General features: G+C 48.7%; 7 protein-coding genes across 7 annotated transcripts; 5 read left to right on the plus strand and 2 right to left on the minus strand.

The window, feature by feature from the left end:
* Positions 1-719: 719 nt before the first annotated feature.
* On the minus strand, positions 720-2895 carry F4807DRAFT_5044 (translation initiation factor eIF4e). The gene is made up of 3 exons (XM_048003116.1): positions 2514-2895; positions 1625-2449; positions 720-1567 (listed from the first exon to the last, which is right to left on the minus strand). Exons 1-3 carry the CDS (start codon positions 2549-2551, stop codon positions 1378-1380), a joined length of 1053 nt encoding a protein of 350 aa, XP_047859178.1. The 5' UTR covers positions 2552-2895; the 3' UTR covers positions 720-1377.
* A 1676-nt stretch (positions 2896-4571) lies between these two features.
* Positions 4572-5346, minus strand: F4807DRAFT_455113 (TB2/DP1, HVA22 family-domain-containing protein; the record flags this gene model as incomplete). The annotated part of the gene is made up of 5 exons (XM_048000661.1): positions 4572-4692; positions 4746-4841; positions 4901-4926; positions 4982-5197; positions 5296-5346. The coding sequence occupies 5 exons, from the start codon at positions 5344-5346 to the stop codon at positions 4572-4574; spliced, it is 510 nt and encodes a 169-aa protein (XP_047859179.1).
* Positions 5347-6758: 1412 nt separating this feature from the next.
* On the plus strand, positions 6759-10405 carry F4807DRAFT_404148 (RFX DNA-binding domain-containing protein). The gene is made up of 2 exons (XM_047996084.1): positions 6759-7841; positions 7910-10405. The coding sequence occupies exons 1-2, from the start codon at positions 7249-7251 to the stop codon at positions 9708-9710; spliced, it is 2394 nt and encodes a 797-aa protein (XP_047859180.1). The 5' UTR covers positions 6759-7248; the 3' UTR covers positions 9711-10405.
* A 236-nt stretch (positions 10406-10641) lies between these two features.
* On the plus strand, positions 10642-13418 carry F4807DRAFT_404152 (aspartate kinase). The gene is made up of 6 exons (XM_047996085.1): positions 10642-11049; positions 11116-11135; positions 11191-11271; positions 11338-11662; positions 11722-12640; positions 12694-13418. Exons 1-6 carry the CDS (start codon positions 10954-10956, stop codon positions 12789-12791), a joined length of 1539 nt encoding a protein of 512 aa, XP_047859181.1. The 5' UTR covers positions 10642-10953; the 3' UTR covers positions 12792-13418.
* Positions 13419-13547: 129 nt separating this feature from the next.
* F4807DRAFT_5174 (domain of Kin17 curved DNA-binding protein-domain-containing protein) lies at positions 13548-15007 on the plus strand. Its single transcript, XM_048003144.1, has 2 exons — positions 13548-13995; positions 14055-15007. Exons 1-2 carry the CDS (start codon positions 13701-13703, stop codon positions 14810-14812), a joined length of 1053 nt encoding a protein of 350 aa, XP_047859182.1. The 5' UTR covers positions 13548-13700; the 3' UTR covers positions 14813-15007.
* A 686-nt stretch (positions 15008-15693) lies between these two features.
* Positions 15694-17902, plus strand: F4807DRAFT_5190 (FAD dependent oxidoreductase). Its single transcript, XM_048003146.1, has 3 exons — positions 15694-16178; positions 16279-17153; positions 17212-17902. The coding sequence occupies exons 1-3, from the start codon at positions 15929-15931 to the stop codon at positions 17488-17490; spliced, it is 1404 nt and encodes a 467-aa protein (XP_047859183.1). The 5' UTR covers positions 15694-15928; the 3' UTR covers positions 17491-17902.
* A 633-nt stretch (positions 17903-18535) lies between these two features.
* F4807DRAFT_404168 (Sec23-binding domain of Sec16-domain-containing protein) lies at positions 18536-25139 on the plus strand. Its single transcript, XM_047996086.1, has 3 exons — positions 18536-18664; positions 18910-24166; positions 24216-25139. The coding sequence occupies exons 2-3, from the start codon at positions 18985-18987 to the stop codon at positions 24806-24808; spliced, it is 5775 nt and encodes a 1924-aa protein (XP_047859184.1). The 5' UTR covers positions 18536-18664; positions 18910-18984; the 3' UTR covers positions 24809-25139.
* Positions 25140-25316: the final 177 nt, after the last annotated feature.

Genomic DNA, 25316 nt, shown 5'->3' on the forward strand with positions numbered 1-25316 from the left:
AGCTTGACTACCATCTACCTACCAAGGTAGGCAGGTAGCAGAACGAGAGAACTGGTCACAATCTCGTCTCGAGATGATAAATGAAAATCATGGTCTTTCGCTTCTATATATCTCTATTTATCAGGCTAGTTCTACTCTAGGGTGATAAATAGGTAGAGTCATTCCAGTACTTCTCACGAATAGGGGCAAACACTAACTCTATATCATGAAGAAAAATGGGCGGGAGATAAAAAGGAGAGAATATATATTGGTAGAGATTCGCTACAATTAAAGCTATATACAGGTAGAGAATAGTTGCACGTTCCTGATATGCTGGTGAATTCTTTCAATGTATGCTAACTAATACCCCCTAGGTTAGTAATTTGCGATGGGTTGAATAGGTATCTAAGGTTGTTATATCTTATACCTTGTTATAAGATAATAGAGTAATATCGTACTTCTGTCTCTGTAGTATGGTTAACATCTTATTTTCCTATTATCCCGGGAAATATTCTTGAATTATTTTGTCTACTCAGAGTGGCCTATTTAGCCCCTTGGCATAATTTTACATATTGATATTCCAAGTTTTTTCGAGTAGATGTATTACCCCTTAAATTCGAGCGAACAGAATCATCTCACTCAACCCTTTGTCGTCGCACATACAATCGCTCAAAATGCTCAGATATACATCTACATATTTCATGATCCATAGCAACATATTCGTAAATCCACCGTAGCATCTAGCTAAGATTTAATATTTTCATATTGATACATACAGCTAGCTAGCTATACAATACAACAACGCGCGTAGACTCGCTCATGCGGCCCTATGCCAACCTACCTACATCGTAGAGGGGCCCATCCTAATACAGTCGGTGGTACCCAACGTACCTAATAAAAGGTACCGGTACCAGTAACAGCAATAACAGCAGTAGCAATAATAGTATAAGGTTTCATAGATGCCTTTTAGACGATGCCCAGCTCCTGCTCCAGCTCCTGCTTTTCAAGAACCCATTAGTTATGATCCTCCAGACCTAATGTACACACTATAATTCCACAAGGACGGCCTCCGATGCTCCTATGAAGTATCTAGGTAGTCGTCGCTCCTAGATCTAGCTCTGCTCGAGAGCCGTGCCTAATAAAAGGCATTGGGCAAATAAGTGCGTCACCGTCACCGAGGGATAAGATAAACCCCTATTAAGCATAGCCCACATGTCTGCCTGCATCAATCAGAACGCTTTCTGCTCGACGTATCACCACGAATTTCCATCGGGACCGCCCTCACCGGATAAATATGTGTAAAAATCCATGTTATTTATTTTGATGAGTTAAACTCGTCTTATTGCTTAACGCGGCTATCCAAAGCTCAAGCTGTCACTAAGCTGTGCAAGGACCTCACTATGATCGCTGCTCATCTTGCGACTGTCGCGTTTTATTGTTGTGGGTTCGTTTCTCGCCGTGGTGATTCTGCGCCGCCTTCTCGCGGCGCATCTCGTCAATAGCAGAACGCTGTTGCATGCTGGCGTCGTGGCTCTTAAATTCGATGCGGGTTTCAGGCGGGCAGCTAAGCACGCGTCGCATCGTCTCGCTAGTTATTGTAAGCTGAAAGAGCTTGAGAGGTTATGCCAGTTAGGAAGACACGTACCGGATCTTGAGAACCTTCTGTCCAGTGCTGCGAGTCCAGATGCTGAGAACATCTTCTCCGTTGCGCATACTAAGCACAACGCCGCAGACTTCGTCGGCCTCGTCCCCAAACTGATCTCCCACGCAAGCCATTAGGAGATCCTCATAATAGCGATCCGCGATGCCTTTCTTCAGTCGCAAAACCCACTTCCCACCCAGCTTATTCTCATCATCCTCCCATATCGGACGGATACCCTTCTTGAAGAGATGGTAATCTGAAACCGTAGGAAGCGACGACGGGCGCTTTAAATGGGAGTATGCCTGCCAGAACTCCTCGGCAGTTTTTACCGTCATCATGGCATGTAAAGTCTTGTCATATTCGATGTAACCATTGGCCTTAGTAATGGGTGGTCGATACCAGAACACCCAGGTGTCGCGGAGAGGGTGAATCGATGGGGTGGAACCTTGCTGAGCGCCCGTCTCAGCTATAGAACCCATCGACGGTTTGCCAACGGCGGTACTTCGCGTAGCTTCCTTCGCCGACTTCTCGGCCGAGGGGGCTTTAGCGCCAACGGCACCCATGGCTTGCTCAAAGGGATTCCCTTGTGCCTTCGGGGTTTTCGCCGCCGAGCCAAACGATGCGAATGCGCCGGATCCGAGACCAAAATTGGCCCCTCCGGCGCTGGTCGGAGACGTCAGGCTGCCGCCGGGAGTTGTCGCGTTGAAGGGGTTCGAGCGGCCGTGGGAGGAGCTGCCGCCATTTCTACGAGCTAGACTAGAAAAGTCTCGCGGGGTGGTGGAATTATTATCGGGTTGACTGGGTGTAGATAGCGAAAGGTTGCTAACACTACGGAATTGAAAAATGTTAGTTTCCAAGATGAAATCCATACCACGATGCAGTTTAGACTTACTTGTTACGGCGAGTCCATATCGATTCCTGTCTATCCATGTTGGATTCCTAATATATGTACGTAGGTTGGTCTGATCAGGACGACTATGTCGAAACTCCCCAGTGCCACCAATACTCCCACTTAAATTCAATATTTATCGAAACACCTATCACCTAATCCTCAACTACTTCTTTAACTGTCTCGATAATATACTACGGAGCGAATGGTGTGCGTGTGCGTGTGTATGTGTGTAGAAAACCGGCTCTTCTGGGATTGTTGTATGTAGACGTAGTGACGATACGTAGAGAGTATTGACAGGGAAGATTCGATTTTTTTTTTTTTCTCTTCTTCGTAATTAGTTGGCACGATGAATATTCTCTTGACAATGTAGAGGTAGTTGTGGGAGAGAAGATGATGAGATTCGTAAATGCTAATATTAATATTCAGAGAGCTTCTTTATTTCGTAGATCGTAGGGAGGAAGTTTTGATTCTGGAGGATTTTAGTCGAGACGGAAGAATTGGGAAAGTCACACCACACACACTTAAAGTTACAGTTCGAAATGTTTTCATCAATGCGCCTGGCGACTACCCGACTGCAAGAAGCTAAGGTTGTTATGTGTGGCGTTTTTCATTGGTGGAGGAGTCAAAGAGGACCTAAAGGGCGCTAAACCTGTGCAACTTTTTAGTTGTAACTTGTAACTTGTAACTGTACGCTGCGGAAGCTGTGAAGAGCTAGTGCATGATAGCCCTGTTTGTGCGACTTACAGGACCCTAGCTGCCAGTGTTAGGTGCTAGGTATGGGCTCAGTTGGGTTGTACCTTACTCGGTTGAGCGGGGCGGTGAAAGCCGTTCCAAATTTTTTCGAACGTCATTGTTCTGCACTTAAATTTAGAGTTATGAAAATTTCTTTCTTCTTTCCTCTTTTTTTACATAACAGTTTTAAGACCACCAACTCAAATCATCGCCAGCTTGCCATATTTTATATTCCACGCTGCTGACGACTCCGATGCGTGTGTCGAGAGTAAATTCATTGAATCCCTTGCTTAAAACCATCATCACGAGGGCCCTTAATTGCTGGCTACCATGATGCGGTGATGACCTGAAGCAAGTCCGGACATCCAGGATCAGTCATATTACACCGAATGGAGTATGGAGTATCCATCACCCCCTTTTGACGCCTGCCACAGACGTGGATAACGCCGGCGTTGCACAGTAACGTAGGTAAGCTTGCAACGCTTTTTTTATCATATTTCATATTCGTTTTTCTGATGACTATGAGCCTGGTAACCCGATGGCGTTCAGCCAACAAATGTGTTGTCTATCATAATGGTAGCTGGCACCATGGTTGAACTTGTGGAAAACTGGCAGGACTGAAGCTCGTGGCGACGGATGTCTCGACGTTAGAAGGATGTGGCATGGATTTTGCTAATATGACTTTATAGCACCTCAAGTAGTCCATCACATCAGGTGCCAGATTCGTAAGAAGCTAAACAATAGCATTGGAAGCGTTTCTAAGCCTATGGTATATACCATTCACCTAGATGCGCAGTAGTATGACATGAGTTCCTTTTTATCAAGATAATCAGATCGTTTGAGTAATTTCTATCATGAACACTAGTACATACATGCTTATGGTGGGTTCTGCGTGATCACTTTCTTGGTACCTATGCATAGCAAAATTCTAGACCTGCAGCATATAATGTATATTAGCAATGATGAGGCCCATTCACAAGTCAAAGCGATGAGGATCGGCAAACTTGTAATTCACAATCAACCTCTATACGCACAAACTCGATAAATTCTATAGCTGCCTGTTAGGTAGGGAAACAATTTCTCCGAAGGAAAAGGAGCTACTACATTCCACCGCAATAGCAAAGAAGCCCTTTTCCAACCACCCCATTGCTATCCATGATAGTTCTTTCGTTTCTCATAAAAGGGCGTCGCATATGACCCGACTATGGACCCTTGCTAACAAATGCCATAGTGCTCAATTTTACCAACATGCTTTTGCTAGAACATGTGCGGGTTGATCTAGTGATTCTCCATGCTCATAGCGGCGGCCGCATCAGACAGACTAGTTTACTGGTCCTTGCCAAAAGAGTCGGCCTTGGCGCGCAGGCCGGCAGCAGTTGAGCCGGAATCGTTGAAGTATCGTCCAAGCGCTGGCTGGAGGAAAGATCGGAAGATGAATTGAGAGCCGCTACACTATCGTCAGCCTGCGATCAATAACAAAAGAAGCGATTGGCTACATACTTGAACACGGGTAGCGAGAGCCAAAGCAGGAAGATAAACTTGAAGGTATAGTAGAAGGGGAACCAGTAGACAACACTTAAGGCGCTCTCAAGGACGCTGCGACATATAATCAGTAACGTAGAACCAAGGTGGAAGCCCGGCGACTGCTTGCTTACGAGAAGAAGGCGAAGACGACCCAGTACTAAAGACAATTAGTCATGGTCTATATCTAAGCACGATTGATGGTGTAAACCTACTGTCAACCATTGAGTATCGTCTGCCTTAGCACTACTGAATAAAGCAGCTAGGGAATAGTATCCGGGGATCACGAAGCCGGCGAAGTTGGTCAAGAGTTGACCACCAAGGTTAAAGACGATAAAGAAGAAGTAGAGAGTAGCTACACCAATGACGGCATAAACCTTGGGAACCGAAGTCTGCTTCTCAATATTGTTGAGGGCGGGATATTTAGAGAGCTATAGATTACTGTTAGTCTTCAGCCTTTAGAAGCATGCGACACATCCAGAATCGAAATCAACCGGAAGGCTGGGGAATTATGCGTAGTGTAGCATACCTCGCGGTCGAGCTGAGCGACATAGTGCTGGACACGATCTTGTGCAGACATAATTGCTGCTGGCTATCGGGAGAGAGCTGATAGAGCTGGTAGAGCTTGGAGAGCTTGGAAAGAGGATGTAGATTGATTTTTTGTTCTTCTTTCTCTCGAAATGTCGACAAAGACGGATATGGTTGCGCAGGAGGCGGGGGAAGGAAAGCTGCTGATGTCAAAGCGAAGTAAGCTGTGGTAGTATTTAGGGTTAGTAAAAAGCCACCTTGCTTAATATGTACACGTAGGAATGGAACTTGAACGACCACCTAAGCACATACTAGGTAGTGGATCGGAGTCGGCCGGACTTTACGAGACTGCGAGATTGGGAGAAGAGTCCCAAGTCTCTGGTATTGTTGCTTGGTATGCGGGAAGGGAGAAGTTATTTGCGTACCTAGTACTTGCGCATATGTTTGATGTCGATGGCCAAAATAAAATCAGATTAACCAGGCGATTACCTAGGTATCAAACTCAGTAACGAGGTGAAGCTTTAAGAAACCGGGTATAGGAGTTATGTTGGATTTTTAAAGAGCAAGATTGGCAGATTAGCAATGATGGGTGCAGGTAGGTAGGTATTGTAAGAAATCGGAAATCGGATTGTGGGAAGGGGGAGTTAAGAGCTACCAGGCTACGTAGTGGGTTGTAGGAATGACGGAAGGCGGAAGGCGAGCCACGACTCTATCCATAGCAATGAGTTCATCCATTATTCATTGGAGGATCCTTCCTTCGGTGCCTATGTGTTACACCGACTATGGCATTACACACATACATAATGTAAGTACATATACAGCTGCTGTATATACGCAATGTACTTTGAACTATCCGAGTATCTACATCATGGATATGTGGTGTCTCATAACAATAATGAATATTCCGAAGTACGGCGCACGATTCTATATTTTGATCTTGAGACAGGTATATTTTCGTTTGAGGCTTGCAAGCATATAGGTTGACGAGTAAGGAAAAGAAGACATTGCACATATGCGCATTAGGAATATTGATGTTATCCAATATTTATACTCGAGAGGAAGTCCAAGTGTTGTACGGAGATTGTACTTATGGATACTTCTATACAGTATAGGTGCATACGTGTATGTATCCATATATCAATCTGTAATTATGATATAATGGGAATTGGGCTGGTATTGAGTACCTAAGAACAGTATGTGAATACTAGTAGATCCATGTATAGGTATCTATATTCATATGAAAATCCTGTTGGTTCAAGGTGAAAAATACAAAAATACATCCGTGGATGTATTGCCCGCTCGGAGCTCATCACGTGACCTGATGTTTTTATTCTGATCCTCGGTTGCGCGCTTCTAGCCACTAAGATTGGGTGAGTAACAAACTAACCAGCCACACCCGCTACTAACCCTCGACCAAAGTTTACTTTACAAATTCCGCTCGGCCCATTTTTCCCGCTTCCAACCATCCAACCTGTAAGCAGATCCACGGTTGCCCCGACGAGAACTTTCTTGTTGTTTGGTCTCCCAATTTCATTCTCACAAACCTCAACCGCCTTGAAGCTTTCACTCAAGGGCACATGCAAAGTAAAGCGCCCACTTTCAATGCATGCGCTAAGTGAAAGCATATCCCCTAACTTAATTGTTTTCCACCTTCCATCTTCGATTTGTCTGTCGCGCACGCTGTTTCTTTGCTGATTAGCATTGATTCGCTTGTTTATCCGTGGTCGCACACCACATCTTCGGGGGTAAACAAGGCTATTACCCTCAACAATGGAAGCCGGTATGTTATCCCATCTCATCATGGATACCCTCAAATGCACCTGGCACAATGCCTACTAAGACCCTGTAATTCGCCAATTGTGCTTTACGCCATCGACGGTCACTTTATTTTATTTTTATTTTGTTCGTTCTCATCCTAATCGCCACCGTAGATCAAGGTTTGGAGGCCACCGCAATGGCGCTCCATCAACGTCGCAGGACTCAGTCTAGGGCTTCTACTACGTCTATTCACAGCATTTCCACCCAACCCAATCTCGACTCGCAATCTCACCTGGGTCCCCACCCTACTTATTCCGAACAATGGATTGCGACCAACCCTGGCCAACCTGGCGATGCCTCTGCAGTACAACAAATGTCCACCGGAGACATGATGCTTAGACCTGCATCTCAAATGCAGGTACAGTCTTTCCAGAGCAATCCGACCATGCACTCGAATGTCGGATCTACCATGGCTTATCCCCAACAGCACAATCTACAGAACGCTGTAGCTCCTGAGACGTTTGGCGCGAATGCTAGCTTCACCGATGGGGACAGCCAAATGATGGACCGCGAAGAAGGCGAGGAAGCCGATGGTGCGGTTGTCCTGCATGCTGGTAACGCTGGTACTAGATCAGGCTCTAGCCGAACAAGTGCCAACAATGAGCTTGAAATGCGCCAGCTCTTTCAAGCCAACAAGCATCGCACCCTCGGGGAGGTCGCTATGGAACTACATGGCAACGAGCGCGGCCCGAACTCTGAGCGTGCACGGCAGATTTTTGCCATGCTATGGTAAGTTATATTGAGGAGAAAGCGAATAATCGATGTTAACAGGATAAACTAACTTAGTATAACTACAGGATCAGTCAAGTCTGTACGAAGGGCAAAGGCTCTGTTCCTAGAGGTCGGGTGTATGCCCATTACGCTACTCGATGTGGGACAGAGAGAATAACAATCTTGAATCCTGCAAGCTTTGGCAAGTTGGTTCGTGTCCTGTTTCCCGGACTGAAGACACGCAGACTTGGGGTTCGAGGGGAATCCAAGTATCATTATGTCAATTTCTCTCTAATTGACAACCAATCCGAGCTTGGATCGCCTTCAGTTCGACCTCAATTGAATTTCCCCGATCCCACCCCGTTCACGCAAACATTCAATACTGCTCAGTCCCAGTCACCGGCTCCGAACCCTGCGCAATCGACGCTTCCGTCTCCAACAGCTGCCCATCATTCCGATAGCCAGTGTCAGTCTAGTAGACTCACTTTGGCAGGAGTCTCTACATCTCACAGTCTATATCACCAACCGGATGTGACTCAGCTCGATCAGCTACAAACAGCTAACTCTAAGACCAAGCTTCGCTTGGCGTTCATCACCGCTGCTGATGAGCCTTCTGTTGGATCGATCACGCTGCCTAAGATCGACGACTTTTTGCCCCCGGGAACAGATCCGGACGCGGCTCAGTCTCTGACGGCCTTATACCGGTCGCACTGCACCTCCCTGATTGAATGTATGCGTTATTGCAAGGATAAAACTTTCTTTCATTTGTACACATCATTCCAGGGAACTCTTACAATGCCTGTCCAGAAGCTATTTTCTGACCCTAGCATCGCACCGTGGATCGAAGAGTGCGACTTTATGCTATACCAGCGCATGATGCAAATCATCTCTCTCCTCACGCTACAAGTGATCCCAAAGCAGGTCCTAGATGCTTTGAGGAGCATCTCTGAGCGATTGGTCATGCATATTCGCAATGCCTACCAAGGACAGCCCAACCATGTGCTTCGAGCTAAGGAGGCCCCTGCCACCATCTTTGCTGCTCTGATTGATCGAGTTCTGAGAGTTAATCTCACTGCCCACGCCGCTGCAAGCATGCTGGCGAATTCTGAGAATCGCGATCTAATGTACACTGACTGGATTACGATGGTCAGACTTCGCAAGGTGGCGGAATGTGTACCGACACGAGCCATGGATGATCTGGTGAAGTTATTACTTGAAGAAATTCGAGATGTGATCGATCCCGTCAATGTTCCGTGGGGAGTAGAGTGTCTCACTCTCTATGGTGATAGACTCATCAATAAGGGCCAGGTCCCACAGGCATCAGAAATGGCCAAATCGAACGATAAGGGCGTACTAGATCGATGGGCTAACTTTCTGCATTCCCTCCCTAGCCGCTTTCCATATGCAACGGCGGCTGACATTGTTTGGTGTGTTCAACGTGTCGGAACGGAAGTCATGCGTGATCTCACCATGGCTCAAGGCAATAGCTTCGGAGCATGGTGGGTTACCAAGTGCTGGCTGGACGAGATGATCGCATTCCTCGCAGAGTACGGTGGTTTTATGACGTCGAAGAATTCTGCATCACCTGTATGTGATGCTCCGAAGCAATCTGCGCACCATAACGGTGCAAATCAACGAGACTCGAATATGAGCAATGGCGGCGACAATTTCAACATGTCTCACACCACGCAGCCCCAACCGGATCACGCGCCATTTCCTCAGCATTTCGATGTCAATGGCCAAGACTCCCTACACGAGTCTGCGAATCCTGACGATAGTGGAATTGGGATCAGGACTCCCGAAGAAGATTTCCCCATAGGGAAATTTGAATTCCCCACCACCGATGGCCATGGACAACCGTCTCCTGGTCCGGAGCAGACCTTGTAATCGGTCGTGCTCTTTCGAATCAACGTACTATATGTACTATAAAACGATCATCCACTTTCCCGGGGTTGCAACATACCCATATACTAATAATACTCGGCGTTTTCGGACGGGATATTTGATCGTTTGGCTCGGGGAAATAGCCAAAGCAAATGGTTGGGCTAATGATAACGCGATGAATGATTATATGATCAACAGATCGATTAGGAGATCTGGGTTGGCTTGTGTGCGAGTTGTATAATCTCAGCATGGACGGGTGGGCGACTGCATATCGGACGAGGAAAAGGACGTGTGGATTGGAGTTTGATCGTTTTGAGACCATTGTATTAGAGGGATTTGGTGTGAGGAGTTGGGTGATGATACCGCGAAGATTCCCCCCGGGCTCTCCTATCCTACCCAATGGGTATGAGGGCGTTGTCTGATACTTCTTCCCCTACTTTATTTTCTGTTCTGCCCACTCAACCTTGGTTCTCGTGTACATATTGTTCACTTCAACTACTGCGCTTGGGGCATGCAGCAGCAGTCACCGTACTGAATAAAAACGACGAATTCCCATTAAATCTTCCTAGTTTGCCTCTTCGTGGTTGTCTTCTTGCTAATATGCCGTGTGCTATACTTGATGGGAGTAAATATATTACAGCTTTTAGATGATGTCTCATGTCCATAGAGTTCACATGCTAGCATCGTTAACTCTACACGGTTAAAGCAACCTTAGTGACACCCTCTAAGAGCCGCTACTAGAACTTTGTCCACTTTTTACATGAGACACTACTTACTGTGCTTGTACTGTCACGTGAAGGGTGTTTACTATGATATTCTCTCTGTTGGTACCGTGCGAAACCTCTTTTGAAAATTTCCAGCGCATAGGCTATGCGCCCCAGCATATACCCTATAGCAGACAGATCTTTTTTTCAGTCGTTACCAGTTATGGAACCTCCGATTCGGGCTAACTTCTGACGAATTAACATCAATTCATTCACTTGTCATTTCAAACCTCTAGGAATAGGAAGAATTTACCGTGAAGCTTCATACACCTAGACTTATTTTTTATTCATCTTATTTTCATCCGGCGGTTTTTCTACCCTTCTACATCGTCCATACGCAGTATTATTTTCACCCTAACAGTATAACTCGCCAGTTACATTAAATCCACCCCACTATCACTAATATTTTCCTTTCGACTTTGTGACGTCGTACCAGAGGGGCATCAACGCTCAAGAGCAAGGAGTTTGCTCTTTTCTTTTTCATGGCCATGGACGCCATACTCCAAGGCAATACCAGCAGTGAAGGCTGGATCGTGCAAAAATTCGGGGGTACAAGCGTCGGGAAATTTCCAGATTCGGTTTGTCTCTCACCGGCCCTTTATTCCTCGATCTAGCACAACTGACCTCGTCTGGCTTGAATATAGATTGCAGAAGACATTGTTCGGTATGAGGATACAATTGGTTTTTGCTGCAACATTGTACTGACTTCCAATGATAAGAGCAAGCTTGAGTTCGAATAAGATCGCTGTCGTCTGCTCTGCCAGAAGCTCTGGCAAGAAAGTATCTGGCACCACCAGTCGGTGAGTCACCGGGCCCCCTATATCGGTATTTGCTCCCAATTGATCTAACACGATACATTTATATAGCCTGTTGGAGGTATACAAACACTTGCGTGCCATATCAGCAGCCACGAGCAATGATGTCACACAGACTGAGTTCGTCGACGCAGCCAAGCTCGTCGTCCAAGACATCTGCAATGAACACGTCTTGGCAGTACAGACCTTCGTGAAGAACCCTGACCTACAAAGAGCTCTCACCTCGGACATCAAAGATGACTGCCAAGAACTAATAGACTACATCATTGCCGCCAAGCGATTTAATCTAGAGGTCAATGCTAGATCCAAGGACCGGGTTGTCAGCTTTGGCGAGAAGCTGAGCTGCAGGTTCATGGCCTACCTATTGAAAGACAGGGTGTGTTATTCATAGAGAAAACTTTTGCTTACTTATTAGGTAGCTGACGCAAATACTAGCATGTTGATGCGGAGTATGTAGACATGTCTGATGTTATGCATTATGACAGCTCCGATCGATTAACTCCGGCTTTCTACAAAGATGCGGCGGCCATCTTCCGGAAGAGGATACAAGCCTGCAATGACAGAGTACCCGTTGTCACAGGCTTCTTTGGCAACGTCCCTGGTAGCTTGATGGATGGAGACATAGGTCGAGGATACACCGACTTATGCGCGGCATTGGTTGCAGTAGGACTCAAGGCTCAAGAGCTGCAGATATGGAAGGAGGTGGATGGTATCTTCACGGCAGATCCCACAAAAGTTCCCACAGCAAGATTATTAGCCTCCATCACGCCATCCGAAGCAGCAGAACTTACCTTCTATGGTTCTGAAGTCATCCATCACCTGACTATGGATCAAGTCATCAAGGCCGATCCGCCGATACCTATTCGCATCAAGAATGTGAATAATCCTCGTGGTAATGGTACCATTGTCGTTCCAGACCCCGTACATTCCCCCACACAGCAGATCAAGAGATCCCGGCCGTCGGAAACATCATTACAAAAACACCCAAAGAGACCCACTGCCGTTACCATTAAGAATAACATCACTGTCATCAACGTCCACTCGAACAAGCGCTCCATATCTCATGGATTCTTCGCCAAAGTGTTTTCGATCCTCAACAGCCATAGGATATCAGTCGACCTGATCTCTACGAGTGAGGTCCACGTATCCATGGCCATCCACTCCAGCAGCCCATCCGTTCGTCACTTCGAAAAAGCCAAGGCAGAACTGGAAGAATGCGGCGACGTGAGCATATTGCTGGACATGGCGATTCTGAGCTTGGTGGGTGCAGAGATGAAGAATATGATCGGTATTGCCGGCCGTATGTTCTCCACGCTGGGAGAACATAACGTTAATATTGAGATGATATCCCAGGGTAGGTATTTCCACGATTATAAACCTGATATTATTTGCTAATCGTCGGACTAGGTGCGAGCGAGATCAACATATCGTGCGTCATCGATGCGAGAGAAGCCACCAGGGCCATGAACATATTACACACGAACCTATTCACTTTCCTTGAATAGTGGTGTAATATTTCCGCGCAAAGTCGTTTATACCGCCATGTAGGGGCAGCTTAGTTACCTACAAATATTAGGAGTATCATGGATGGATAAGTAGAGATTTAGGTTCAACTCCTACCAGGCCTGTCGCGCCCTCTACTTATTTCACCCCTTCTCCTACCTAGCTACAAACATGTAGTTAGTGTATATCTCTCGACACGGGCTTGATGTAATAGTGAACCTGTCCAACCAGAGCTTTACTAGGGGGTTTAAAAAACACAAGGTTTCATAGATCTCTTTGCATAGAATTGTGAGCTAGGATACAACGCATAATGCAATTTGGCGTTTCGCTAGGCATATGATTCCGAAGCAATGGCTTGAAGCTATCAGTCTCTGTTTGCGCGATTTCGTGAGAATGAAGTGGATTGTAGCCGTGGATGTTTTAAAACAGTAGTGCGATAACCCCTTTTATCCATATTTTGTTGGATGAATATGACTTAGGTAGATAATCCATCAAATTGTTTCTCACTTAGCCATGAAGGTGTAATTGACAATATAGCGCACCCGTCCCTCAAGTAATGTGGTAAGGTTTTGCCAACCTGGGTAGGTGTGAGGCTTGAATCTGGGTGTTGATTCGTTGATTTTCGAAAGGAAGGAATCTTACGCTATTCGGCTGTTTGCAGCTGACAGCAACTGTCGCAACGGAAACTGAATATCTCTTATCGATAAGTTATTTACATTGTCCAAGCACCTGCGTACCGCCACTTTATTTCTATCTCTCTTCGTTGGCGCAAATCATCGACTTTTTCCATTAGTAACTTCGACTCTCTCTCAACCTACCACCTTTGACCCCCATTATCCTAAGGTCATCGTACTTACTCTTCGTCGAAATCTTCACAATCACACCTCGGAAGCCCGAACGATAACGCGAAGATGCCGAAAGCGGAAGTTGGGTCGACGAAGTATGTGAGCAACAAGCTCAAATCGAAGGGACTGCAGCGACTTCGTTGGTACTGCCAAATATGCGAAAAGCAATGTCGCGATGCCAACGCATTTAAGATGCACACGCAGAGCGAATCCCATACGAGGAAGATGTTACTGGTGGGCGAGGACCCGAAAAAGTACATCGAACAATTCAGCACCGAGTTTCGCAAGGACTTCTTACAGCTGCTGCGAACGTCGCATGGGGAGAAGGGGGTGCTTATCAACCACTTCTACCAGAACTACAGTGAGTAGAGACCATAGGATAAACCATGTAAGGGTTGGGCGTTGCTAACAGGTTACTAGTTGCTAATAAGGAACACATCCACATGAACGCGACCAAATGGCATTCGCTTACGGATTTCGCGAAGCACCTGGGAAGAGAAGGTATCTGCAAGGTCGAAGAAACAGACAAGGGCATCCAAATCGCCTGGATCGACGACTCTCCCGAAGCCCTGCGACGGAAAGAGGCAGTGCGAAGGAAGGAGATGCAGGATAAGGGAGACGAGGAGCGCGAACAGATGATGATCAGGGAGCAGATCCGCCGCGCAAATAAGGCCGCAGGAAAATCAACCGAAGACAACGAAGACGACAAAGCGGAAGAGGCTGGAGGACTCAAAAGACAAGAGGGGGAAAAGATCAAGTTATCCTTCGGCGCGAAGCCGGCTACCACTCAATCTACGTCTAGCAGCGCCGAACCAGAGAAGTCCACATCAACTCCCGAGGCATCAGGTCCACCCAAAGACGAAAACAAGAACGAATCAACAGACTCTGCAGCCCAGCAGCAGCCTCAGCCCCAAACAGCCACGGCCGAGAAACCGACGGCGCCGGCGCCCGTATCGCTGAAAATGACGGCGAAGCCTCAAGCGAAGAACGTGTTCGCGGCCGCGAAGAAGAACGCGCTGACGGCGGGCTCCGCGAAGAAGGCCCCCGCTTTCGAGCTGCCGAAGAAGATGAGCGAGGCGGAGCGCATCATGCGCGAGGAGATCGAGCGTAAGAATAAGAGGGCGCGCGAGGGCGGCGAGGGGAGGGGCGCGTTTGGGAATAAGCGGCAGAGGGCTTAGGAGGTTGGTGGTAGCTATGGGGAACGGAAAGGAGAGCGGGTTACGAGTCGTTGACTACTGTCCGTTGATCATATTGAAAGGGCGTTAGGGGGGGCATTTTTGAATTGGACAGGTGTCGTAAGGTACGCCGGCATTGAGCATGGCGTTTGGGATACAGGACGCGCATAGTTGCGCTCGTAATTGTTTCAAGCTATGATCGAGGGGGTTTGCAGGTTTCACTTCCGTACTATAATCTAGATACTTCAGGCTGCAATTGTTTCTAGAAACTAATTGTAGACTTCTGCATGGGCTCTAGCTGCGTGCCGCGTCATCGGTGCGGGTGATGCAATTGAGGCTCCATTTGAACCGCTTTCTACTGCAACGTCACATATGCGATCATTGCTTTTCATATGACGGAGGCTATAGGGTTGGATAAGGCTGAACAAGCGGTCGGGTATGACATTAGCAATTACATTAGAGTCGGGCAAGATATGTTGTACTATAAGGGCGTTATCGTCACCAACTACACGTCTCGGAACAGGCAGTCATATTCGAGTGCATATGGTTGGTTGAAGGGGGGAGTATAGATTCAATGGTCTGCATGTGTTACTCGATCAGGTTGCACATATGTGCGAGATTCGTGTCTCTATTTATCAGCTCTGGCTCATGTAGGGTATAGACTCATATTGTCGCTGACGAACACTATACACTTCTGCATCGTGAATACTGACGATTGTATCCTACCTAGGCAGCTCGCGTGCAGGGCCGCATACGCTACCTTGTAGGGTAGACCGTATCCAGCCCTATAGGAATCGCCAGAATATGAGATATCTAAGTTGATACACGGCATACTACACTATTCTACCACGAATCTGCTGACGACGGTGGTTGGGAAGTGAGAGAGTGACTCATTCACTCCAATTGAGTGCTGTTGTTCCTTGGATCGGAGTACTACCTATTCTATCGGATATTATCGTATTTAAACAAGGCTCTCGGGTTACAATATTACCTACAGGTATGCGTTGGATCAAAACAAGTACAGACAAGCAAGCGAGCAAATTAGTTAAAATTCCTGGCTGATATTCAGGTAAGACCTTAATTCTAATACTAATCAAATCCTTCATACCTTCGACCAAAATGGCTAGACCCTATCCCGTCCCGAACGCTACTATCCCGTACTGGCGGACGGAGCTACACGAGCTCGACTCTCATCGTAGCACGCCGGAGCTCCCGCAGAAGCAGGACATCGTTATCATCGGGGCCGGGTTTGCGGGTGCGGCTCTGGCGAAGTACCTACTTGAGGATGATTCTCCCTCGTCCTCGGTGAAACCGAGTATCACGATCTTGGAGGCTAGGGAGGCCTGCTCTGGGGCTACGGGAAGGAATGGTGAGTCGTTTTACTCTGTCTAAGCAGTCTACTATACTTCACGTATAAGTCTAGGCACGGGTATACTATAGCACTACCATAGAGCTAACCACCTTTCCAGGCGGCCATCTCCGGCCCGACCTCTTCGTCAGCCTAGCAGCGCGGATGCAAGAGGCCGGCCTCAAGGCCGCGAACTCCGTCGCCCTCTTCGAGGTCGCGAACGAGAAAGCGGTAGCCGCCCTCGTCGCCGAGGAAAACATAGCGTGCGACCTGCAGCAGGTGACCACGGCGGACACGTTCGTGGACCAGGCCGAAGCGGCCAAGATCAAGAAGCTGTGGGACGTCATGGTGCGTCTGGACTGCCCTACCTTAAAGGAGGTCATGTACCACGGCCCCGAGGACGCGGAGCGGGTTACCGGGGTCAAGGATGCGAAGGTCGCGTTTACGTACCCGGCGCACACGGTCTGGCCGTATAAGCTGGTCATGCATATCCTCGCTGGTGCGGTGAGGGCAGGTGTTAATCTGCAGACGCATACGCCCGTCTACGAGGTTTCCGGCGCGCCGGATGGCGAGGGGTACTGGGCGCTGTCGACGTCGAGGGGTGTTGTCAGGGCGAAGAAAGTTGTGCTTGCGACGAATGCGTATACGAGTGGTTTGCTGCCCGAGTACGACGACGCTATTTATCCCGCCCGCGGCACCGTATGTAGGGTCGTGCCGAAGACGCAGGCAGAGGTGAAGCTCGGGTCTTGCGCCGTCGAGATCCAGAGCCCGGCTTCGGTGGACTGTTATTATGGTACGAGGCCGGACGGAAGCTTGGTTATTGGCGGCGCGAAGACCACGTTTAATGACCGGAGAAATCTTTGGTATAGGAATTACGACGACTCGACGCTGATCGAGCCCGCGGTGCCGTATTTTCCTGCCTGGCCAGGCAAAGCATTGGCCGGATGGGAGGGAAAGGAGGTGCAGATGGATAGGGTGTGGACGGGAATTATGGGCGTGAGTGCCTTTACTTCTACTTCTTACATTTTATACCTGAACTAAAAGTATCGCGCAGTACTCAGCAGACGAGGCGCCGCACGTCGGCCCCGTGTCCTCGAAGCCGGGGCTGTATATCTGTGCCGGATTTAACGGACACGGGATGCCGAACGTACTCCTGTGCGCAAAGGGGTTGGCCAAGATGATTAAGGAGGGCTGTCCTTTTTCGCAGACGGGAGTCCCGGCTTGCTACGAGACGGGCGCGGAGAGGCTCAGGAAGATATCCAAGCGCAATGCGGCTCCTGCGATCAACCGCGCTAGGGCGGACATCTTTCTGAAGCACAGTTACGGGTCTTAGGTGGGCTTAGGAGCCTTGCTGGCCGCAAGGGGTTGAAGGGGCTGACGGGGCTGCTGAATTGGTAAAGGGGGCTGTGGTGATATTTATAAAGTTATGAGTTGTGATGACTTGTGAAGAGTATAATACATAGGGGATCCATATTCACTTCGCAACTCAGCGAAGCTTCTCAGGAGTATGCACCTCATACGATCGTAAACCGAATCTGATGCTGCTCGGACGAAGTTCAGGGTGATGTGAGATTAGAGGCGGCGAGGATGACAATCTTTCAATTTGAGGGAACCGCGGGCCTGGCACGAAATAGAACTGCCCTGAACTGCCCGGAGTTCGGAGCGAACCTAAAACGTAACCTAAAAATAATCTGGCAGGGCTTCTTAGCTACATAGGCTTGGCTATTACCATTGGCCGCCGAAGCTCGGTGAGATCCACTGGAGATGTTATCATTTTGTCATTCGGATTGGTTGTCTGGCTGTAGAATGGGAAGGAAGAAGCATGTACCATGATGGAGCAACGGAGCAGCGACCGTGCTTTTTAATAGGTACCTAGATACGTGCGTTGTATTTGGGTCACTTATCCTATGACATAACCCGACATAAACATAATTGACATCGCATAAGCGATAATGACAGATATGCTCTTAGGTCAACATTAATATTCGAATCGTAAAATAGCCTGTGTGCAATATCGAAATATTCAATCTATTAATTAGGAGAATATTCGGCATGCGATGAGTTGTCGGTTAATATGGCATCTGTCTGCTAAGGGACGAGAAGGTAGGGACAAGCTGTCTTCAAATGTTCTAGATATTCCATCGTGGTTATGTCATTTATTCTGTTCGGCCGCTAAACCAAAGGCTTACTAGCGTGGCTTGTGCGCGATGCATAATAACATGGGTTACATGGATTACATGGGTAGGAAGGTCCAGTGTATCAACGGACGATCCCAAAAGAGTTTCGATGCAGGTATGTATTGGATGTACATCCAGTACATAGAGGGTACGGATGTACTGTGGACCTGCCACTTTGCCTCAACTTTCCATTTTTCTCTTGCCAATTTCCCAGAACTTCATATTCTTCTCGAGAAGCATAGCATGCAATTGCTCTTCTAAAACAATAATGGAGTTTTGCCTGTAGCAAAAGAGACCAGAGTTACTACTTTATTAGTTGTTCTTGTATAAGTGAGTCAGTTTTACTTTTGAATGCGATTCATTCGAATCCCTTGTTACCTGCCTAAACGTCTAGGCCATTCAGACGTTAAAGGCCGTTAATGCACGCGCGCTGCCCCTATAACCATACCTAGGTAGCCAGCCATACCAATACGAATCCCGATCAGCCAATATCTGGCATGCGATCTCGTCTATAGCTGCTCTATGAGACCATAAACATCGTATAACCACCAAACTAACGTGTCCCGATCTTACAGTACCATTTCTTTATTCTACTTTCGGGTCCTTTCCATTTCGATGATTGTCTAATTCGCCATAAATTGTACTCGGAGATGGATACCCAAAGTGCGACGTGGCATCCAGCCAAGATGCCGCTCTCTAATAACGACAGCCACCAAACAACAACAACACAGCTCGACGAGCCGCAAAACCAGCCAGTAACGGCTGCCGATGAGCAGACTACGGAACATTCAAGTCAACATATACCGAATGCGGATATGATAGAGGAAGGATCTCATGCTCAGCCTATGAACGAAGGCGCATTTCTTGACCAATTCGATAATGATGACGCCGGTGCTGCCGCGTGGGACCTGTCGGACCCGTCGCCCGCTCCAGCGCAACCAGCGCCACAGGGCGATGATACCTTCGAATCCAGTTACCAACGCGACATTGCCCAACCAGAACCAGTACCAACGAGCAATATGCCCAACCATTCGAGCAGAATCTCGTTTGCGCGTACCGTGTCCCACGAAGTAAGCTTCAACGATGACGAGGAGACGGAGTGGAACCTGCAGCGAACAGATACGGACCCGTTCAAATTCATGCCTCCAAATGATAGGACAAACTCCTTCCCTGCTGTGCCACAGAGGGAAGATGCGACCGAGGACCATATAGAACAGCCGCCTCCCTCGACTCAGGCACAAGATATCATCCAAGATTTGGAAAAGGACGATACTCATGCCGATTCGGTCGCACAACCCGATTTTCACAGTACTTTTAACCAAGATCACACCTACGCCGCCGAGGAACAAAGTCCAGCCGAGGGTTCGTTCCAACAATACGTTGGCGGGGATCTCGTAGGCGCCGGAGAGGAGGAATCCGATGCTCGGTTTGAGGAAGGCCTACCGTTGATCCCGCAAAATGAAGAGCATGTCTCAGTCTCAGAAGGATATAGTCAACCTCATCGCTCGAATCCTGGAGATGCTTTTGCGCAAGATGATGCCACAGAAGGAGACCACTTCTTCAACCAAGTTAGTAAAGGGGATTCTCAACTAGAAGGAGACGGCGCTTTTGACCGGACTTTACATAGGAAGTCTACGACTATGGTAATGGGCGATGATGTTATAGACTCAGAGGTTCCGAGCCCGATCGACAGTTCTGCGCTGAAAGCACCGGCGGTATCAGACGCGCCTTCTCAGGGCACTGTCAACGGTGATTCCGAGCCCCAGAAGAAGGAAGAATCCAGTGCTCAACCGGGTGCCACCGATATTGACGCAAAGTGGGCGGCCGCTTTTGATGATGACGACGACGACTTTTTGGACTCGATAAACGAATCTAGAGAGCTTGACCCGGCAGAGATTTTTGGAAGTGACGACGAAGGATTTCTGGAAGACACCACGGAGGAGACGCCAGCGATACCTGCAATTTCTACACCCCAACTTAATAATATGGCTCCCCAACCCCATTCAGCAGGTTTAAATGGACGTTACACTCCTGATAACCTACAATATTCGGCGCAACCGGCTACGAATCATTACGTGCCTGCTCCGGCAGTTCCTCAAATGCAACCACAATATCCTTCTTACGCTCCTTCGGCCTCAGCTCCTCCCCCAGCAATGGGCGGATATGGGCAGCCTCCCCCGAAGCCTACTATATCTAAAGCTCAGAGTTTTGCCGATAAGTCTAAGGGCGGGTACACTTCTCCGTACGATCTCCCGATGGAAGTCGTTAAACCGCCGAAGAAGCGGATCAGCTTGCAACAGCTCCCGCGGGTAACACAGCCATCTTCCGGCTTGGCACCGCCCAGCGGTCCTCCACGGAGCGCGAGCATGAATTATCAACCACCGCCATCAGGGGCTTCAAGCGCGAGTCTCTCACCCCCTAGCTCAAGTCACTCGAGTCAACATCCACCTCCGCCATCCCAAAAGGCGACTCCTCAGTTGAAGTCGAAGGGTAGTTTCTTCGAAGACTTGCCTATGACCTCGAAACCGCGACCTGCTTCGCGGCACAGCAACCCTCTCTCTCCGCCGCAGCAAAGCCCGTACGGGCAACTTCAAGCCTCTCCTCACGGACCTCCACCTCCGTCGCATTCTCCTCAACTGCCACCGGCTAGTATTGCGTCATTGGCTTCTCCGGAGCGTCCTAACCCTTATGCATCATTACAGTCCCAGGCGCCTCCGAAGCCAATTCCTCCTCCCGCAGCAAGCGCCAGGTACTCTCCAGCGCCGGCTCAACTATCCGTGAACGGAATACACCCCCCGCCAGCTGCCAGCCGCTATTCTCCCGCCCCTTCTAGCGTTCGTTCGTCTAGTGGTGGATATACTGCTGTTCCGCCCCCGGTGCTTGCCCACCAGCCGCGAACTTCTAGTCCTCTTGCTCATTCTCACTTTGAAGCGGCGCATGACAAGGCGATTCCGAGTCCCAATGGCGATGTGCCTTCTTTAAGTAGAAATAGCTCGTCCCAGTATGAACCTCGTCTTACTAGAGTGCCTTCGTTGCCACCAACACAAGAAGTTGAGGAGGAACCATCTTTGTTGAGGTCTCCACCAACGGCACCTAAGGCTTCGTCTGAATCGAAGTATAACCCGGGGCAAGCTATGCATACTCCGCCCCCCGTTAGCACTCCTGCTTTTAGCACGGTTTCGCCTCCAAAGCGCTCGGCATCTAGTTATGTTCCTCTTTCGCCTCCGGTTGTGCAGCACAAGGAAGTCAACTTTGTGCCACCGCCGCGTCCGCAAACCCAGTCACCTGGAGCAGTCTATGGTAGCCGAACTAGTGGGAAACCGGTCGATTCTGTTCCTCGACCCTCTTCCGTGCAAGGTACAGGTCCACCTCGTGAGATGCCCGGAGTAAACGGGGTTGCACCCGTTGTTAGAGCTCGTGGGATGTCTCAACATCTAAATCTCGTCCCGCCGACCGATGGCCGAGAATTGGATCCGTTGCAGAGATGGCGAGGTGCGCCAGTAGTTACTTGGGGCGTGGGGGGAACACTGGTAACCTCGTTCCCAGCCGATGTTCCTCGATATGGCATAAGTCAGGCATTACCAATGATTGTGCGTAGTCCGGGCGAAGTGAAGGTTAAGCATATCAAGGACATTCAACCGTTAGAGGAGCGCCTAGCTAAATTCCCGGGTCCTTTGAAGAGTAAATCGAAGAAAAAGGAAATATTGGCATGGCTTACTACTGGCATCGAAGGGCTAGAGAGGAGTCTCCCAAACGTCTCATTCCACCAGACAGTCTCACACGAGGACAAGAGAGCGATTGAAAGATTACTACTATGGAAGATTCTACGAGTGTTTGTGGAAAATGACGGTATTCTTGAAGGGAACCCTACAGTAGATAAAGCTGTCAGGGAAGTCATTACTCCTGGGCTTGAAACTAATAACACAGAGCTCGCGTCTGCGATCTCTACTGGGGCTGATCTAACCGGAATTTCTTCAGCAGTTACGAGCATGCAGGCGGATGCGGTTGATTCTACGGTTACTGAGCAGATCAGGCAGCACCTACTATCTGGTGATCGCGAGAAGGCTGTTTGGGCTGCGGTGGATAAAAGACTCTGGGGCCATGCAATGCTTATCTCGAACGCAATGCAGAGCCCTGATCTGTATAAGAAGGTTGCTCAGGAGTTTATCAAGAAGGAGGTGAATCATCCTGGCCGCGGGAACGAATCACTCGCTGCCCTCTACGGTGTTTTGTCTGGAAACTTCGAAGAGTCGGTGGACGAACTTGTCCCGGTACATGCGCGAGCAGGGCTTCAGCTAATGTCAACTTCCGCTTCCATTGGTGCGTCACAAGATGCCTTGGCGGGATTAGACAAGTGGCGTGAGACACTTGGTTTGATACTAAGCAATAGAAGCTTTGGTGACGCACAGGCTTTGAGGGCGCTTGGCAACCTCCTTTCTGGATACGGAAGAGCAGAGGCAGCTCATATTTGCTATATATTCGCCAGGAATTGTGCTGTTTTTGGCGGTCTCGACGACCCTAACGTCAACTTTGTCCTTGTTGGAGCTGATCACCGTCGCCAAGCTGACCAATTTGCCAAAGAAACGGAGGCTTTGCAACTTAGCGAAGTATACGAGTTCGGACTCACTCTTGCGGGAGGCTCGAATGCTGCTCAGAGCTGCTCACACCTGGCCGCATACAAGCTACAACATGCTATGACTCTCGCCGAATACGGATTTAGGGATAAGGCTTTATCATACTGCGAAAGCATTTATAACGCTATCATTGCGCAAACGAAGAAGTCCCCATACTACAACCCTGTTCTTGAGACGGCCCTAGAAGACCTCATGCAGAGACTAAAGCAGGCTCCAAAGGAAGAATCTTCTTCGTGGATCCCCAAGCCTAGGATGGATCAAGTGTCTAATAACATGTGGAGTCGCTTCAACAAATTTGTCGCTGGCGACGATGATGATAATGCAGGCAACGGAGCGTCAGGCGAAGCTGGTGCCGAATCTGGGCCTTTTGCCCGCCTAGCAGGTGGAACGCCTACGATCAGTCGTTCTCCATCCGTCTCTAACTTCGAGGTGTATGGAAACGGCGGGCCGTCACCTACCGCTCCAGCTACGAAGGCTGCTTCACGATATGCGCCAATGACACCTCATGATCCTTACAACTCGGCTCCTAGATCTTCGATGGAAAGAACTTCAGGTGAAATGACTCGAAGTTCCTTGGACTTACCACCAAGACGCGGATCGGATATGCAATCCGTACATGGAAATCCTTACGCCCCTCAAACCAATTCCTCGCCTGCTTCTACTTATCAACCTGCAGCACCAGCCGCTTCTCAAACCTCGCCATATGCGCCAACTTCCCGGGGATCGGATTCAGTTCCGCAGCCTACGGGAATTGGTATTTCGTTCCCAGGCTACGACCCATATGGCGCCGCGCAGGCATCTCCAAATGCCAACGGGTCTCAGCCACAAAGCTCACCTACTGCCGAATCGAAACCGGAAGCTGCAGCAAATTCCAATTCGAACCAGGGTTACCAACCATCTTCATACGGATATGAACCGCCATCTATGACCACCTTTGAGACTCCTGTAATGCAGACCGAAGGCTTTTCAGGTGGATACGAACCACCTTCATTCCAGCCGTCTAGCTTTGAACCGCCATCCTACGAGCCTGGCCCTTCTAATGATGATGGCGATGATGACGCAGAGTCGAAACCTAAGAAGAAGAGTTTCATGGATGATGACGATGATGATATCCCTGGCTTAAAGCCGCAAGGGAAGAGCAAGGCGGAGAAGGACCGGGAGAATGAGGAGATGGTCCGAAGAGTTGCTGAGGAAGAGGGTAAGTTTACAACGAGCTTATTGCTAGTATGATGCTAACGATGTAATAGCGAAACGTGCTGCTGAAGCAAAGGCAGCCAAGAAGGGCTGGGGCTTCGGAGGATGGTTCGGCGGCGGCAAAAAGGAATCTCTAGACCAAGCCAACAAGCCTATTAAAGCCAAGCTTGGTGAAGCCAGCAGCTTCGTATATGATCCAGACCTAAAGCGCTGGGTCAACAAGAAACCAGGAGCCGAGAACACTCCTGCTAAGGCGGCAACACCGCCGCCACCTCGATCCGCTTCCCGTAACGGCACTCCACCTCCACCAGGTTCTACATCTGCCCCTCCACCTCCTGGTGGATTGAGTGTTCCCCCTGCTGGTCCTCCTCGACTCACACCTTCTCCTGCTTTAATAAGCAAGGCTTCTACGGAAAGCCTCTTAGTTCCCGGCGCTCCGCCGATGATGATGCGGTCCGTCTCGAACCAGAGCACCAGTAGCGCTCCGGGCGGACCCATCAACGCACCGCCCAGCAGGCCGACTACGAGCCTTAGTAATGCTAGTAGCATAGATGATCTGCTCGGCGCAGCGGGTTCGGGAACTATGCGAAGAGGCGGCAAGAAGGGAAGAAAATCAGGTCGCTACGTCGACGTGATGGCGAAATAGGATCGGAGCTGAAACTTCTTTCAACAGAGGAAGCATGTACGAAGACGAAAAGCATGGATATCATAAATAATGAAGCCGGTTCGTGTTGAAGAGAAAAAAACACAGTGTATTCAAAGAACAACGGAACGGAACGGATTTTGAAACGGATGGGAACGAAACCGCGCGGGCGCATATATATTGCTTCTTAAGGAAAGGATCCGGCGCTAGAGATACATGATGCGCGTGGCATAACTTACTTGTATTATATAGACTTAGCGATTTTGTAATAAACTGACCGGCCGCTTGGGCTGGGGAGTTGTGAGACTACGATTATCTAATATTTGTATGCCACTTTACTTTATTCGTACTGATTGAGGTCAATGTTCCTATAGCTAACCCCTTTTCTGGGACTTGAGAATAAGGGGCTTATTCCCCTGATGAGGCATTTCCTGCTGGCTCCTGACTGGCCAATGAGAGTTGCACGCGCCTCTCAGCTCTGTTATTCCCGAACGTATGGGAAGATGATTGT

This window comes from Annulohypoxylon truncatum, assembly GCF_022578515.1.
Source record: "Annulohypoxylon truncatum strain CBS 140777 unplaced genomic scaffold F4807scaffold_1, whole genome shotgun sequence".
Lineage (NCBI taxonomy): Eukaryota > Fungi > Ascomycota > Sordariomycetes > Xylariales > Hypoxylaceae > Annulohypoxylon > Annulohypoxylon truncatum.

Excerpts from the sequence above, each read along its gene's own strand:
- F4807DRAFT_5044 (XM_048003116.1), bottom strand. The coding sequence starts at position 2,551 with ATGGATAGACAGGAATCGATATGGACTCGCCGTAACAA. Across the intron at positions 2,450-2,513 it reads ATATGGACTCGCCGTAACAA|TGTTAGCAACCTTTCGCTAT; the intron begins GTAAGTCTAAAC and ends TCAATTCCGTAG. Across the intron at positions 1,568-1,624 it reads CAGAAGGTTCTCAAGATCCG|CGAGACGATGCGACGCGTGC; the intron begins GTACGTGTCTTC and ends TACAATAACTAG.
- F4807DRAFT_404148 (XM_047996084.1), top strand. The coding sequence starts at position 7,249 with ATGGCGCTCCATCAACGTCGCAGGACTCAGTCTAGGGCTTCTACTACG. Across the intron at positions 7,842-7,909 it reads CAGATTTTTGCCATGCTATG|GATCAGTCAAGTCTGTACGA; the intron begins GTAAGTTATATT and ends GTATAACTACAG.
- F4807DRAFT_404152 (XM_047996085.1), top strand. The coding sequence starts at position 10,954 with ATGGCCATGGACGCCATACTCCAAGGCAATACCAGCAGTGAAGGCTGG. Across the intron at positions 11,050-11,115 it reads TCGGGAAATTTCCAGATTCG|ATTGCAGAAGACATTGTTCG; the intron begins GTTTGTCTCTCA and ends GCTTGAATATAG. Across the intron at positions 11,136-11,190 it reads ATTGCAGAAGACATTGTTCG|AGCAAGCTTGAGTTCGAATA; the intron begins GTATGAGGATAC and ends TCCAATGATAAG.
- F4807DRAFT_5174 (XM_048003144.1), top strand. The coding sequence starts at position 13,701 with ATGCCGAAAGCGGAAGTTGGGTCGACGAAGTATGTGAGCAACAAGCTC. Across the intron at positions 13,996-14,054 it reads CCACTTCTACCAGAACTACA|TTGCTAATAAGGAACACATC; the intron begins GTGAGTAGAGAC and ends ACAGGTTACTAG.
- F4807DRAFT_5190 (XM_048003146.1), top strand. The coding sequence starts at position 15,929 with ATGGCTAGACCCTATCCCGTCCCGAACGCTACTATCCCGTACTGGCGG. Across the intron at positions 16,179-16,278 it reads TGGGGCTACGGGAAGGAATG|GCGGCCATCTCCGGCCCGAC; the intron begins GTGAGTCGTTTT and ends CCACCTTTCCAG. Across the intron at positions 17,154-17,211 it reads TGTGGACGGGAATTATGGGC|TACTCAGCAGACGAGGCGCC; the intron begins GTGAGTGCCTTT and ends AGTATCGCGCAG.
- F4807DRAFT_404168 (XM_047996086.1), top strand. The coding sequence starts at position 18,985 with ATGGATACCCAAAGTGCGACGTGGCATCCAGCCAAGATGCCGCTCTCT. Across the intron at positions 24,167-24,215 it reads AAGAGTTGCTGAGGAAGAGG|CGAAACGTGCTGCTGAAGCA; the intron begins GTAAGTTTACAA and ends ACGATGTAATAG.